Source organism: Vitis vinifera, chromosome 18 (genome assembly GCF_030704535.1).
Source record: "Vitis vinifera cultivar Pinot Noir 40024 chromosome 18, ASM3070453v1".
Classification (NCBI taxonomy): Eukaryota; Viridiplantae; Streptophyta; class Magnoliopsida; order Vitales; family Vitaceae; genus Vitis; species Vitis vinifera.
Window position 1 is genome coordinate 13,008,621 of NC_081822.1, and position 16,129 is coordinate 13,024,749.

At 34.2% G+C, this 16,129-nt stretch overlaps 1 protein-coding gene across 2 annotated transcripts; it reads right to left on the bottom strand.

Annotated features, from left to right (window-relative positions):
- Nucleotides 1-692: 692 nt before the first annotated feature.
- LOC100260831 (probable protein phosphatase 2C 11) lies at nucleotides 693-13,914 on the bottom strand. 2 transcript variants are annotated; one of them, XM_002267877.4, is made up of 9 exons: nucleotides 13,692-13,914; nucleotides 12,318-12,460; nucleotides 11,947-12,045; nucleotides 11,702-11,860; nucleotides 7,436-7,522; nucleotides 5,315-5,406; nucleotides 3,798-3,869; nucleotides 1,048-1,188; nucleotides 693-960 (listed from the first exon to the last, which is right to left on the bottom strand). In XM_002267877.4, the coding sequence occupies exons 1-8, from the start codon at nucleotides 13,739-13,741 to the stop codon at nucleotides 1,060-1,062; spliced, it is 831 nt and encodes a 276-aa protein (XP_002267913.1). In that variant the 5' UTR covers nucleotides 13,742-13,914; the 3' UTR covers nucleotides 693-960; nucleotides 1,048-1,059. The 2 variants fall into 2 exon arrangements, with proteins under 2 accessions (XP_002267913.1, XP_010664864.1); XM_010666562.3 differs by lacking the exon at nucleotides 3,798-3,869 and having other exon boundaries at nucleotides 13,692-13,908.
- Nucleotides 13,915-16,129: the final 2,215 nt, after the last annotated feature.

A 16,129-nucleotide genomic window follows, 5' to 3' on the forward strand; every position in this document is an offset into this window, starting at 1 on the left:
GTTTAAGGTAAAATACATGCAAAGAATAATATCATTTTAAATATTTGTTTAAAAAAGAATTCTTCCTTATCATGACTTATAAAATAACTGCAACAAAAAGAAAAAAGCATTAAGAGACTGTCCTGACCCAACCCTAGACCTACTCCGAGTGAGTATGATGGTACATTCTAAATTTAAAATTGCACTTATTTATACTAATTTTTCATACAATAATATCTTCAAAGGATGGTTTTAAGATCGCGATATTTTTTAGAACAAAAATCTATTTAAAAAACTTAAAATATTTTTAACTTATTTTTACATATTTTCAATTTTTTTTTTTTTAATTTTAGTGTTTTATTTTTAACTATTCTTCATAAAACAAGAGAAAATAATGAAAAATATTGTAAAAAAAAAATTATTGTAAAAAAATAGTTTTAATGTTTTATTTTCATTCATTCTTAATGAAACAAGAGAAAACAATTGAAAATTATCTTCAAAAAACACCATGTTTTCATAATGGATTCTCAAAAACAATTCCCAAACATGCTCTTTAACATCTCAATTTATTTCCAGTATTCTTAATAACATGAACTTGATCACTGGTTTATTATGATGACAAAGGGCTTTTCTTTTCTTTGGGTTTATGTCTTCCTTATAATAAACCAAGGATCAAGCTAAACCCTAAGCTACTGCATATCACAAGGGCGGCATTCAGTCCTGAAAGGAGATTTGGGGATGTCAAATACCCAAATGCACAACAGTTGGTTTATACAGTTATGAGGATGTGTTGATAACAAACCAGTAAACCAAGCTTGCATTTTCAGAGCAGATTAGAATTATATGGATGCAACAAAGCCAATAATCACGACACAGACTAAGGCCCTTAGTAGGACCCATAACTTGGACAACTCAACTGTTATACTAACTTCAAGCAAATATTGCAGAAATGAGAACTTTCCCCATTCTCCAGCCCCTTACCTGCCAAAATCAAAAGGCCAACACCAATTACAACACTATTCAATCTTCAACTTGGTAGAAGCATGACCATGACAGACTCATCCAAACCTCGACATGTTCTCATGAGTTCTTGAATCGGACTACAACGCAAGTAATGTTGTCAGAGCTCCCTCGTGCATAAGCCTCATGTATAAGTTTTCTTGATGCTGCTTCTGCATCCATAATGTCCTGCACTATAGCCACGGCCTCCTGATTGCAGAAGAAAGAACGTTTTTGAGGGGCTTGGATTCCATAAGATTTATCTTCATGGGAAATATCATGTAATCGATCAACATGAAAAAAAGCATTAAATAGTGAATTTTTACACCTATCCCCATGTTTTGCTTTTGTAAATGCTCAGAGATCCTCAAATAGATATTGATAACATTCTTTGAGGGCAAATGTTCATAGGCTACTTCCTGCTAAATTAGACACCACAGCATTTGGAAGTTGCGAAACAGAGAAGCCTTCAGTATACACAAAATGAACCAACATGGACTTGTGTGTTAAGCGTATCTAGCATATACATGTGTATTTCCGTATTCACTCAATAAAGGAAAGTTTTGGCTCATCTACATAATCAACACAACGATCTTAGAAACCTGCCTTTGTTAAATACTATTTATAAAATAACTCATCTCCCATATTATTTTTTCACCCACAAATCAATCAAATGTTGTCTTACTAGCTAGTTTTTCTTGGCATCATTTCATGATAATATCAAGTTCCAGATGTAATCCAGATTCCCATAGAATCACATCATCTAAGACTGTAACTGTAATATAGTATTACATCCTTCCTTTTCTTCCCTTGTTATATAGGTGAATAATGCAAGAACTATCACATGAAGTTCCTAGACATTCAGAATATAAGCTAAGAACTATAATTTTTGTATCATTACAAGTGAACCAAACGAATGACGTTTCATCATTAGTCTGAAGTATTGACTGGTTGAAACACTTTAGAATGATGCATGCCACTATGACACACACTGTTAGACCAAGGTTTGGCTAATCTCGTTTTATGATGATAACAAAACAAAGTTTGGATCTAATGGTTATACTTAAATGTGGTAGTCAAGAGGAGCTCCTTGGAACCATCAAGAAGAAGATACACGGAGCAAAAAAAGAAATTTAAAAAGAATGAAGAAAAGATTTATCAAGTTTATCATTAGAATACTTTATATGTAAGATGATGAGTGCACTAATTTAGGACTGCATATTTTTGTTAAGCACTAAAACATTCATCCATAAGTTTTTAATTGATTTTATACTTTTATAATTTGGATGAAAATTATTTTGGGGATGGAAAGACCTACCTAACCTAAGTGACTACCTTGAACCTCAAGCTTTTCATCAAAATCTTTTAAAGTTTCTTAAAAACATTATCGACTTAACTAAGGTCTCTTACACTTGAAAAAATTCTCAAAATATCGGTTAAAACTTTGTTAGAAGGTGGTTTACTTTCATACGAGTTAGTTAAAAAAGGTCTTAGCCCCAAAACATGCATGAACTTTCAAAAATATTGGGCTAGAGCATATGTGGATGACTAGATAGCCATCCGATAGCCATGTGGATGTCCAGGCAATCATCCAATTGTCATGTGGACCTCCAAGCAGTCATCTACTTGCTCTATTTTGGGACAAAATGGATACTAGAAACAAAGTGGATGTCCACCTAGATGACCACTTACCTTGAGCATTGATTTTTAGCTACTAGAAGCCATGTGAACGTCCATCTAGATGACCACTCGGCAATGTGGATGACCACCTGAACATCCATGTTTGTCTTTCGGCCTCCAATGGCTCTTTGCACCCCATTAAATGCTCTAATGGCTAATATGCAGATATCTGATTCTAGGAGATTTATTTTATTTCTAATGGCTAGTTTAATCTTTTAACTTCTATATCAAAGCTCTATGCTTTATTTAAAAAAAAAAAAAAAGAAGAATTCCAAATAATTATTCAATCATCTTTTGAGCTTTAAGAAAATATTTTGAAAGCATTGAGCTTAAACTTGCATTCCATTCTTAGTGCACCTAATCAATCCTAGTTTTCTTTATATCCTTGAGCAAAAATTTGTAAACTAGAAATTTGTAGCGAAAAATTCATTTCTTGTAAATCTTCTGAGGTGAGCTTAAGTGCAGGGTATCACTTGAGGGAAAAATCTATGAATAAGGTATCATTTAAGGTTTGTCAAATGTGGGGCATCACTTGAGGAATTCAAGAGTGAAGTATCTCTTGAGAAAAAAAGTAAGTGCCCATTGGAGCCGATTAATCCAGGTGTAAAGCTTGATGGCTTGGTTTGAAAGCTTTGATATAGTGGAACCTCAAGCTTGGGATTGAAGCTAAAGGAGAGTGAATGTAGGACTGGATTGGGTCGAACCACTATAAATCGGAATGTGCAATCTCTTTATTTATTGATCTTTATTGTTTTTATTATATTATTGGTTATACTATCTCTTACATTCATCATAGTTCATACTTACTATAATTTGTAAAAAGTGATCATCACCTTATGCACCCCTCCCTTTTGAGTGACTACCTTAGGTTGATATAGTTACTAGTTAGAATCTAACACATACTATAAGATGGGAAAAGAAAATACCTGCCTAAAGATTAATATGATGGCCAAAATACCCTAAAATAAACATTAAGGTTGTAGTTTACAATGTGTTCTACTTCCCACTTCTGAACAAATTCAAATGCACCCAAGAAAAACATCTATCTAAAATCTCACCAAAAGGCAAAAAAACATAAAGACTTCTACATGATTCCATTATTCCCCTGCAGAATGATTTATACGTAAGAAAATACTTACCTTATTTGATAAGACATTCCAAAGTCCATCACTTGCAATAATTATAAAATCTACACCATCAATTTCTTCTTCCTAAGCATTTGAAAGGGATAACTTCATGAGCAACAAGTGGAGTGGAAATATAGTATAAAGACAAGACAATAAAGTTAAACTTTAATACAAAAAATCCAAATCCTTTGTCAAAAAAATAAAATGGCAATAAAGATTAAAGAATTTCATTCATAAGTAACTGCATGAATTAAAGTGCAATAAATTTCACTTATTTTAGATGTGAATTTTGCTTTAAAATTATCATGATTAGCAATGCCCAATCCCCTACTGAAATTAAAGTCCTTCAATTCAGATTATCCAAGGAGAGATCTTCCACATAAAGCATGTTTGCAAATATCTGTTTTTCTAAACTCTTTCCATGTTTCTTCCAGCTTTCCTGCTTCTCTCCATTTTTCATTCCAGAACATGCATCAAGGAACTCCAACTTGGTGATGTTAGTAGTTATTGATCTAAATGAACAATCTATATCAACTCTACCATCAAACATTGGGTATTGTTACCATTAGATACACTAACTTGTAATTATAATTATTATTTTTAATTTTAACAGACACATGCATTTGGATTTTTTATTTTTAATCTGACTCTTTAGTAATGTATTGAAAATCTTCATTCCCACTATCCAGAGATTCCACTGGCTTATTACATGGCCATAATCTCTTTGCCACTCAATGTGTGGTCCATACAGTATAGCGGTCAACTTGCTCAGAACCCCTCAAAAGAGTAAACGAATGAGGGCTCACGTGCAGCAATAAGCACAGGATCAGCATCCTTACCAACTAAGCATCATTTCATTTTCTTTCTTGGCATTACTTCACACTGGTGAAATTGATCCAAATAATAACCACATCCAAAAATGTCCAATGCATAGTAAAACAAGGAAAGTGCCTCACAACCATATTGAAAATGCTCAAGTGGCAGGGAAATTTTTTTCATAATGGAGATGGTTAATGTGCCTTACAATGATGAGATAGGAAAGTTTTTCATAATGGAGATGGGTTAATTTGCCCTATGATGAAAAGACAAGACATGGAAGGAACAGTCCACACCCACATGAAAAAAATATTGCACAAAAAAAAAAAAAAAGAGGTGCACCCCAATTTTAAAATTAAATATAGCATCAAGTGGAAAATTCCACCAAACTGAAAAGAATCAGAAGCTCATGTCTGGCAATTAAAATTTTAAATACCCAAACTACTAAAAGAGGGCAGACCAAATTCCCAACAACATGCATTTCCCATGCTCTTTGTATCTCCTTTAGGTAGTCTGGATACAATGGACCACTCACAACAATAATATATAAAATTACTTTAAAGTTAGCACATAGATTATAATCCATTATATGTAGATGTATTAGCATCATATAAGAGAGCACCTCCAGGGTTTACAAAATAAAAGATTCTTGTGAGACAAACGAGAGGAGCAATCATATTTTTGCACTTGAACAGCACCCAATATAAGATTACCTGAATTTCTGGATCAGCAACAACATATGCCTTAAGAAGTTTATCCCCAAATGCACGAGAAACAGCAAGAACACCACCAACCCGCCAGGTTCCTAGTGAAGTTCAGAAACATTTTAGAGAAATTTCAGGTACAGTTTACTATCTGAAATCCATGTTAGACTTGTATCATTGGAGCTTGGGGATAATCATAACAACCAAAACCACATTAGCAGACCAAATATAAAATTTACACCTTCACAGAAAATTAAAATTAAAATTAACAAAAAAAAAAAAAAAAACCTTCATACCTTTTTTATTGGAAAAATTATCATCATACTTAACAAATTATTTCAAAAAAGAAGGTAAAAGATTGCCACAAAAAAAAAAAAACTAAAAAGCTTTAATTCATGCTGCCACATATATGATCACATGTACACAATTTAGAGTTCACTACCACAAAATCTACAAATATATACAAGTCAAATCAAAATGAAAACAATTATAGATAAGAACTGAAGCATACAATAAAAGCACAATATACTTGGAAACAAAATGTCGTTTGTAAACAAACTAGTTATGGAAGTCATGGAGCTGCTGGTTTTCAAGACAAATCATTTTTGTTTAACTTCCATATTTACTTTAAATTTTATTGATGTGAACATGCATGTGATCACTATGTAAGAATATATATTATGCATTAAAGAAATCATCTAAGAATCAATGTCTTTTTTTTTTTTTTTGGATAGGTAAACAAGAATTTATATTAGAAGACACCTAAAGAGGGAGCAACCTAATACACAAGAGCTATGACAAGTCATCAAAAGAAACAAAAAATAAAACAAAAGAAAAGAATTGCTTGCACAATATGGACAATGCAACACATTGATGATATGCACAAAAGATGCTTCCTCATTTCCTGATCTCCCAGACCACACAAACAAAGAGTACATAAAAACATTTTTCAGTCACAACTCCAACTGCTCCAAACCATTGAATATTTGTCTATTACAACTTTTCCCTAAATGCCAACATAAGCATAATAGGGCTATATTTCCTACTTTTCTCTGCTTCGCATATAGGAAACATTCTCTGCTTGACAAAATCAATGTGGAGTATATAGTCATATATCAAACTGTTCACATATTTTATTCTCCTTCCATGCATCTTTCATGATCAACCAAAAGCTCTAGAATAGAAGTTCAAAGTTCTCTTCGGATTGAAATCCATTACATAGGTAGTAAGCAGGCTGAGCTCCAGGTATTGGATTGCTCAGGTTCCATGATCACACATAGTTATAGTTCATAAAGCAGCTCTGAAAGATGGTTTTGTTTATCTGGATTCTGGAACTATCATGTCCTTTTTTCACCCTGATAGGCAATCTTTTTTCCTCCCTATAGAGACTTGAACCTGGAACCTCCTACTTCCCACCTCCAACCCCTTACCACTTAAGACAAGCCTCAAAGGCACTATCATATCCATTTTCAATTGATAGAAACTTATTTATGGTAGGGTAGCCTTTAAACCCTACAGTGTTCATTATAAGGGGATAATCATAAGTAAATTATTTGAGTTTTCTTTTTACATGCATGTGCAATGTCCCACAAAGATATCGTAGTATTTCAGATGTGCCATCAATGTCACTATGATCCCAGTGGTCATGATAAGACTACCAAGTCAAGCTCCATGTTCCTCCAGCCCAGGTCATGTAGTAATGGACTACAAAATGAGATTGATGTTGCTTGTTATTCATGAGCAAGATCAAATGAGGTCTTAACTAAGCAATCATGAACTTGCGTGGCAGTGGTTTATTTAACTATTCCTTCTATTGGTCTTTCACCATAGAGTTGGAGTTCATTTATGAAAGGGATTGAAAATTTCAGAAAATTCTGTAATCAAAACCTTATTGTCAGTTAAACTTTGCATCTCTCCAGCGGCAGTACTGATCCAAAGAATTGTAGGTTAGTGTATGAAAGTTCACAACTACGTATTCAAGCCAGAGTTTGGGACTCTTAAATGGCATAATGAAGTTAGTTGACTTGAAGGACAACCACCTGAGAACCTTCCCAATGCATGAACATACACCACAGTTAGGCATAGGCATGGTCTGTGCATATAAATAAGACTGCAAAGATTGAAACTTACCTGCCCAAATAACGAAACCTCCAGCATCTTCAATCCTTTGGCGTTCATCAGATCTATCAGGTTTGTGATCAGTGGACAGTGGGATAGCTGCAGTTGAAAACAATAATGATCACTCAACAAAGAAGAACCTGTTAACCTTGCAGTTATTTATATATTATAATATTCCAGTTAAATCAAAGATATAAAGACTCTGTCAACTAATGAAATCAGCATAAAAGCATGTTAACTTCATCCAACAACTTTGTAAAAATAAAAAGTAACAAATATTAAAACTTCTAAAAATAAAAAATAATAAAAGAGAGAGAGAGGAGAAAAAGGAGAGACTTTTCATTCATGGCTAAAACCCTTGAATTTTGGTGCCTGAGGCAAAAAGGAAGTACCCTGCGATATAACTCCTATTAGAGGAATGAAGAAGAATCAAAAGGCTTATGAACCACATACAGCACGAATTCAAATAGTATTGAATGGTCAAAAACAACAGAAGATGGTCCAATTAGATTTTTTTTTTTTTTTTTTTTTGATGAGTAAAAGAGAAGAATTGTATTGAAAAAGCTGCCAAAACAGTGGCTTAAAGTATACAAAGAAGAAACACAACAGCTGCCACAAACAGAGGAGCAACACGAACCCCACCCTCAACGGGTTCCCACCCAATCAATAAAATCAACTAAAGTCGAAGGACCATATTTTATGAACAATTTCATCTCTGACCAAAGGAAATAAACAAAAGAACTTTTAAGTCTTTGGATTGACAACACTTCTTCCTCAAACACAATTTTGTTTCTTGCCTCCCAAACTATCCAAAAAAGACACAATGGGTTTGCTCTCCAAACTTCCTTTCTCTTTTTTCCCACAAAAAACCCATCCCAGCCCAAAAGCGTTGCCTTAACTGTGGTTGGCAGCACCCACTACACCCCAAAAAGAGAGAAAAACAACGCCCAAAGAGTCCTTGCCTTGGCATAATGGAGAAGAATGTGATCTATTGATTCTTAGTGTATTTGGCATAGGTAGCATCTATTTGCTAAAGGTCGTCCTCTCTTCTGAAGTTGGTCCAAAGTAAGAGCTTTTCCCCACATTGCTTCCCACCCAAAAAACTCACTTTAGGCTGCACACAAGCTTTCCAAATGACCGTCGATGGGAAAGAGACTAGAGGGCCTGAAACTAATGCTTTGTAGAGAGACTTAACAGAAAACTTCCCACATTTAGTCTCTCTCCAAAGCACCCTATCTTCCACTTCTTGCTGAACTCTCTTCCCATTAAGAACTAGAAAAAACCTGTGCACCTCATCCACCTCCCAATCATTAAAAGGTCTGGAAAAGTACGGGCTCCACCACCCCCCCCTCCCTCCCTCCCTCAGTGGAACTCCACACATCTTTGACCCAAGCATCCTTGGAGACAGCTAAAGCAAATAAAGTGGGAAAAGAAACACAAAGAGGTGAATCCCCACACCATCTATCTTTCCAAAATTTCACCATTTGTCCATTCCCCACCACAAAAGAGAGCCTACTACTTACAACATGCCACTCCCTCCTAATTGCTTTCCACAACCCCACACCATACCCACCCCTCACTTCCTTGGAACACCAACCCCCTTGCTCCTCCCTAAACTTTCCCCTTATCACTTGATACCAAAAAACCCTTCTCTCATTAGCAAACCTCCAACTCTATTTACACAAAAACGCCTTATTGAGGGTACAAAGGTACTTTACTCCCAACCCACCTTTGCTTTTGTCTAGGCAAACCAAACCACACCGTACAAGATGAGGTTTCCACTCAAGAGCCCCACCTCCCCATAAAAAATTCTTCTAAATCTGCTCCATCCTCAATTTGACCATTTTGGGCAAAGAAAACACCGACATGAAATAAATGGGCATACTTGTCAAAGTGCTTCGAATCAAGGTGATCCTCCTTCCTTTGAAGATGTATTAGCTCTTCCACCTAGCCAATTTCTTCCGTAATCTCTCCTCCACTCCATTCCAAACAACCACGGATCTATAAGGAGCACCTAAAGGCAATCCCAAGTAGGAGGATGGGAGACTCCCAACCTTACACCTAAGTTCTGAAGCCAAAGCCTCCGCGTTTTCCACACCAACCTTAACAAGGTAATAAATATTAACCACTTCCTGGTCTTGCCATAGAGTCTTTACATCTCAACTTTCTAGTGTAGAAATCCTGAAGAATGTACAAGATGCTCTAAAAATTCCAAAGTGGAAGAAGATTGTCCTTGAGGAAATGAGGGCCCTTGAGAAAAATAAGACTTGGGAGGTAGTAACTCTATCTAAAGGGAAGACTATTGTTGGCTCCAAGTGGGTGTTTAATATCAAATATAATTATGATGGCTTTCTACAAAGGTATAAGCCATGCTTTGTTGCTAAGGGATTTACACAAACATATGGGATTGACTACTTAGAAACCTTTTCCCCCATTGCAAAATTAAATATAATCAGAGTTCTTTTATCAATTGGTGCAAATCTGGATTGGCCACAACAACAACTAGATGTTAAAAATGTTTTCCTCAATGGAGACCTAAAGGAGGAAGAGTATATAGATCTACCTCTCGACTTTGATAAAAGGGTTGGCTTGAAGGTTTGTAAACTACAAAAGTCTTTATATGGCCTTAGTAATTTCCTCGGGCTTGGTTTGAGAGACTCACCCTCTTGAAAATAGGCTTTTGTCAAGGACAAACAAATCACGCCCTATTTTTGAAATACTCTCCAAGAGGTAAAGTTAGAGTTTTAATAGTTTATGTGGATGGCATTATTATTATTATTATTAATAGTTTATGTTGATGACATTATTATTATTATTATTATTATTATTATTATTTTTGTTAAGTGTGTGGATGACATTATTCTAATCGGAGATAATATGGTTGAGATGAAATCATTTGAAGAAGTGTCTAGCCGCTGAATTTGAAATTAAAAATCTTGGAGCCTTAAAATATTTTCTAGGAATGGAGGTAGCATAGTCAAGGAAGGAAATTGTTGTTTCACAACAAAAATATATTCTTGATCTTCTAAAGGAAATAGGAATGAGTGATTGTAGACCTTCAGATACCTCTATAGATCCCAATGTAAAGCTTAGAAAGGTAGAAATTGGGGTTCCCGTGGATACTACAAGGTAATTAAAATTGGTTGGTAAGTTAATTTACCTATCTCGCACTCAACTGGATATTACCTTTGCAGTTAGTGTGGTAAGTCAATATATGCATTCACCTTTTGAAGTACATCTCGAAGCAGTTTATAGAATTTTAAGGTACTTGAAGAATACACTTGGAAAAGGACTATTTTTTAAGAAGAATGAGCAACGGGGAGTTGAAGTATACACGGATGCAAATTGGGCTAGTTCAGTAACTGTGAGGAGATCAACGTCAAAGTATTGGACGTTTATCTAAGGAAATTTGGTTACTTGGAGGATTAAAAAACAAAGTGTGGTAGCCAAGAGTGGTGTGGAGGCAAAATTTAGAGCGATAGCACATGGGGTTTGTGAAATGTTGTGGCTTAAGCAAGTCCTAAAATAGCTGAGATAACCAACAATCTACCCTTTGAAGCTTTGTTGTCATAATAAAGATGCAATTAGTATTGCACATAATCCAATTCAGCGTGATAGGACTAAACATGTGGAGATTGATAGGCATTTCACAAAGGAAAAACTTGAAGTTGGTATTATATGCACGCCACTTATTTCAATTACCCAACAACTAGATAGCATCCTAACCAAGGGACTTTATAGACCAGTTTTTGAACACCTAACAAGCAAATTGAGCATGATAGATATTTATGCACCAACTTGAGGGGGAGTGTTGAGAATCTAAGAATATTGTTATTTAAATGTTTATCCTTAATTTAAATTTTAAGATTTATCTATTTATTATTAGTTTGAATTATAATAGAATAAATTAGAGTAGAAACCTACTATTACTTTGAATTAGAGTAAGAGATACAGTTTGAATTAGAGTAGAAGTCTACTACTAATTCAAATTAGAGTGGGAGATAGAATTTGAATTGTAGTAGAACTCAAATGTGTTTGTTTAGTAATATTCATCATTATCCATGAGAATGAGATGTCATATTTTTCTCTATCTTCTTTTTCTCAATAATAAGCATAGATAAGGTCATGCTTAGTCAGAGATCAATACTAGGAGTTATTAATTCTCATCTTTATTCTCTCATTCTTCATTTTTTGTCCTTTTTTGATCCTAGAGCACAATCACAACTTCCAGCTCATATAGCCCTAACAAGTCCCACCCTTAATAGAGAAGGCAGAAACCTGAACCAGCTCTACAAGCAACCACTCTAGAATCTCCCACATTTGCAACAAGCAGCCGGTCACCAACGAGCACAGCAGTTGAGGCAGTTGAGCCAGCATCTCTTGCCTGACCTTTCTCTTCATTGAGATAATCAGCATCAGTCTTTCTAAATACTTCAGCTGCAATAGAATCTTCTGTTATGAAATAACCCACCAGGAAAAAAGATAGCAAGAAATTGTTCTCATAAGATCCACCAACATCATACCAATGGCTGACTTTGTATCTTTGATGAAATCTGGGTGGCTACTTAAATTCTTGAAAAGATTGTTTTTGAGGTATTCCGCGGTTCTTGAACCTCCATGACCTAAATTGGAGCAAACAACATCCAAAAAAAAACAATGATTATAGTAAAGCGGGGTAAGCCAAACTCAAACTTTCCCCATCCCAATGCAAAAATTAGTTTCTACCTACTAAATACATCAGGCCATGGAAAAATAGTAAGACACTGGAGTAATGAGTATAACAGAAAGACCAAAATACCATCAGTATTCAGTAGTGATCTCTGCCCCTGATTAAAGAACACCTTAAATACAACACCTAGACCAAAGTTTGGTGGTTAAAGAAGTTGAGATGTACCATCAAAAACACCAAAGAAGGCTACCATATGACCATCAACCTCTGATATTCTAGTCTCGTAGAAATCCTCCATGGAAGGCCTTTTACCCTTGAAACTGGAATACCCATAGCTGAATCTTGCATTTCGATCACCAGTGAGAAAGCTAACAAAACATAACATAACATTTCAGTCACCCATGTACCTTCTCCCACATTCAAAAAATTATGGCATCAAAGTGAACTTTAATCTAAATCTCAATCTCCCATCAATAACAATATACTCAAGTAGAGTTGGCAAGTATGATCCCAAACTTTCCAGCCAAATAGTTTTAAGTTTGGCTCCTGCATCCAACCTGACTTTTTTAATTGTTAAACTAGTTTTTTAATATCAATTACTTTAAATGCCCTTTCATAATTTTTTAATGCCCTTAAATATTATTTTTCACCATACACAATATGGTGGGTTTGGTTTGAGCATGGTTATTTTGAACCAGCCTACAATTAACATGCCAAAACCCAACGTGACCTTCCATTGGTTTGGTAGTGATAGGAATCTGTCATCTATCTACCCTATTAAATTATAGTGCATAAGGCCAAATTAATTGTATTCCATGCCGTAAAATCACTACATAAACCAAGACTTGCAATACAGGACCTTAAAAATGTGCACAACTAACAATTTCTGCCATGAGTATAACACGGCAGAAATATGAACATGGTACGTAATCAGCATGCCCACTCTTCCAAGCATGCTCAATACATGTAAGAACAGGGGAAAAGAGCAATGTATTTCTAATATGTTTGTACACATATCTAATAGGTATTCACATATACCCCACACATAGATTAGGTATTCATCAAAGAATAAGAGGTGACTCAAGCCCTAAACCTAAAAAAATATCCATTCCACAACTTTACCACCTTTCAAGGCCTAGAGAGTGTTACATTGATGGTTTAAAATAACCCAAGTAGCCGGGTAGAAAGCAATTTTTCTTTTTTCATCTGCAATTTTCTACAAGGAATTCCAATGGGGAAAATTTTGGAGGTACCAACCAAGCTGCGCAAAGATGACATAACATTCGGATAAATTATAGCAATCCTCCAATTTTGATACCCAAAAAAATCTACTAGGAAATATATTCTAACCATCCAAACACAACCCTAAGCTTGAAAAAACCGAGCCATTCAATTTCCCACACCATTCTACTTACCAAGAACTTCATGCGACCGATAAAGGGTCCTTCCAACATATCCCAAACCCAAAAATTCAATAAAACCGCCCAACGGAAAAGTGGATTTTCACCCAAAAAACAATTTGATCTGAAAAAGAAAAAAGAGACGCCAAGAAAAATTAAGAGCGATGCACGAGAAGTAAAAGGAGTGAAGACAGGAAACCTGATACCGCCGCCGCTGAAGATGGCGGCGGGATCTCTAGAGAGAATCATAGTGGCCGGTGGGCCGTCGTCGACGTCCCCCGGGAGGGAGGCGAAGGCAACGGCCGGGTCGGAGGAGTTTGTCAGATTGCTCAGAGAGGAAGAGAGAGCGAAAGGTGGTGGATTCTTTCTGTGAGATTGCCTCCAAACTTACAACGCCATTTTCAATTCTGAAACAAGAAAATGTCATATAAAATAAAATAGCAATTTTGTGATGTTGACTCTCAGGGGTATATCAGTCTTTAACCCAACCGGATGGGCCGCTTTCCTCTCCTCCCAAATTTAATTACTTTTAGTTTTTCTCCCTATTAAAAACTTTTTTTTTTAAAGTATGAAAATGGATATATTTCAAAATAAAATTTAAATTTGTCATAAATAAAGTGATGAATCGCATCAATGCTAACTTCCATTTATAATCTTAAAAATGAGTACTAAATAGAAGACATTATAAAGCCTATAAAAGACTTCCTATTCTTTGTATAAAAAACATTTATAGCAAGAAAGCCTTTTTAAGTTCTTTCTCTCACTCTTTCATTCTCTCAATTCTCTTTTATAACTCACATTTTGTTTGTTTCTCATTTTATAAAACGTTATCAACATGAATTGCTCTAAAAATAATTCTTTAATTTTAAACTTAAGATTGCTTATATAGAATAAATTTTGCATGTTTATATTAGTATTGATTTTGTTCGTTTAAATTAGGTTATATATTGTGAGAAGGTATAAACAAACTATTTGGTTTTGATTATAGTTAATACTAATGTTATCAATTTAAAACTTATAGTAAAATTTATTTTATATTAAATAATGCATTAATATTCATATATATAAAGTTCTTTGATTGTCAAATCTCACAAAACTCGAATTTGTAACACTTGATATTATTGGAAAAAAAACTATCTATCTTGGACCCTTGATGTTGAAATATATCTTAATGTAATGAATATTGGAACTACAATAAAGAAATGAAATCAAACATTCCTATAGGATCGTGTAAAAACGTTGATTTTTCTTTCATCATTATCTCCATGAAGTTATTAAAAATGAATATTTTACAGTAAAAAATTTGTTTACTCTATGGAGTGATTTGAAGGAAAGATATGATCACTAGAAAACTTTGATTCTCCTAAAAGCTCAATATGATTGGATGCACTTAAGGTTGTAAGATTTTAAAATTATTAGTAAATACAACTCCTCATTGTTCAAAATTAGCTCTCAATTAAAGTTGTGTGGAGAAAAAAAATAATAGAAGAAGACATGTTAGAAAAAACTTTTACTATATTTCATGCATTGAATGTGTTCTTACAACAACAATATCGAGAACATAGATTTACAAAATACTTAAAATTAATATAACGTATTCTTGTTGTTGAACAAAATAATGAGTTTTTGATGAGAAATCACTAGTCTTGTCCAAATGAATTTGAACCATTCCCTGAAGTGAATGCAATATCATCCCAAACTCGTGGACATGGATTAGGACAAGGACAAGGACAAGGATGTGGTCATGGTCGTGGAAGGAATTCTTGGTACTATGGTGCTCATGGTAGTAATTCCTCAACTTCTAAAAAAAAGAAAGCCTCATTGCACCACCAAAAGTTAAGTAATACTGAGGTAAAACAAGAACATAGGAAGTGTATATAGGATAAACCTCCTAAGAACCATGAGACTAATTGCTATAAATGTCGTATGAAAGGGCATTGGGCATGTACTTGTCATATGCATAAACATTTAGTCGACCTTTACCAATTATCATTAAAAGTAAAAGGAAAAGCAATAGAGATGAACTTCATTGATGGTGATGGATTTAACCGAATCTACTATGACATTGATTTCTTTGGAGATCCAAAAAACTAACCATTTAATAAATGATGATGAAAATACTAGCATTAATTGATATTACTTTATATCTTGTTATATCAATTAATATATCATTATGTCTTATATTTACATCTTGTTATTATATTTATTATATTGTTGTTTACCTTATGCTTTTTTTTTTCTTTCTAAACCTTATTTATATATAAAATCCATGTGTTATTAGGTTTTAAGATGAATGAGGGTGATGTATGTCTTATAGATTGTGCAACCACACATAAAATTCTTTGAGATAAAAGATATTTCCTTGAATGGAAATTAACAAAAGTTAATGTAAATACCATATCTAGAATCACAAATTTGGTTAAAGGCTTTAGAAGAGCAAACATAATGTTATCAAATAAAACTAGATTCCATAAAAATGATGTTTCATATTCTAGCAAATCAATAAGAAATTTGCTTAATTAATTTCAAATGTATTTGTAGAAATGGATATCATATTGAAACTATGAATGAAGATATTGTAAAATATCTTTACATTACTTCTATTTTTTCTAATTAAAAGCTTATAGTAGAAAAACC

What these genes read in the sequence shown, in the direction of transcription:
- LOC100260831 (XM_002267877.4), bottom strand. Translation starts at nt 13,741, where the DNA reads ATGATTCTCTCTAGAGATCCCGCCGCCATCTTCAGCGGCGGCGGTATC. An exon ending in CTTCTTTGGTGTTTTTGATG is followed by an intron (nt 12,046 to 12,317) that starts GTACATCTCAAC and finishes GCTCCAATTTAG; the next exon opens with GTCATGGAGGTTCAAGAACC. An exon ending in AGGTTTCGTTATTTGGGCAG is followed by an intron (nt 5,407 to 7,435) that starts GTAAGTTTCAAT and finishes GAACTTCACTAG; the next exon opens with GAACCTGGCGGGTTGGTGGT.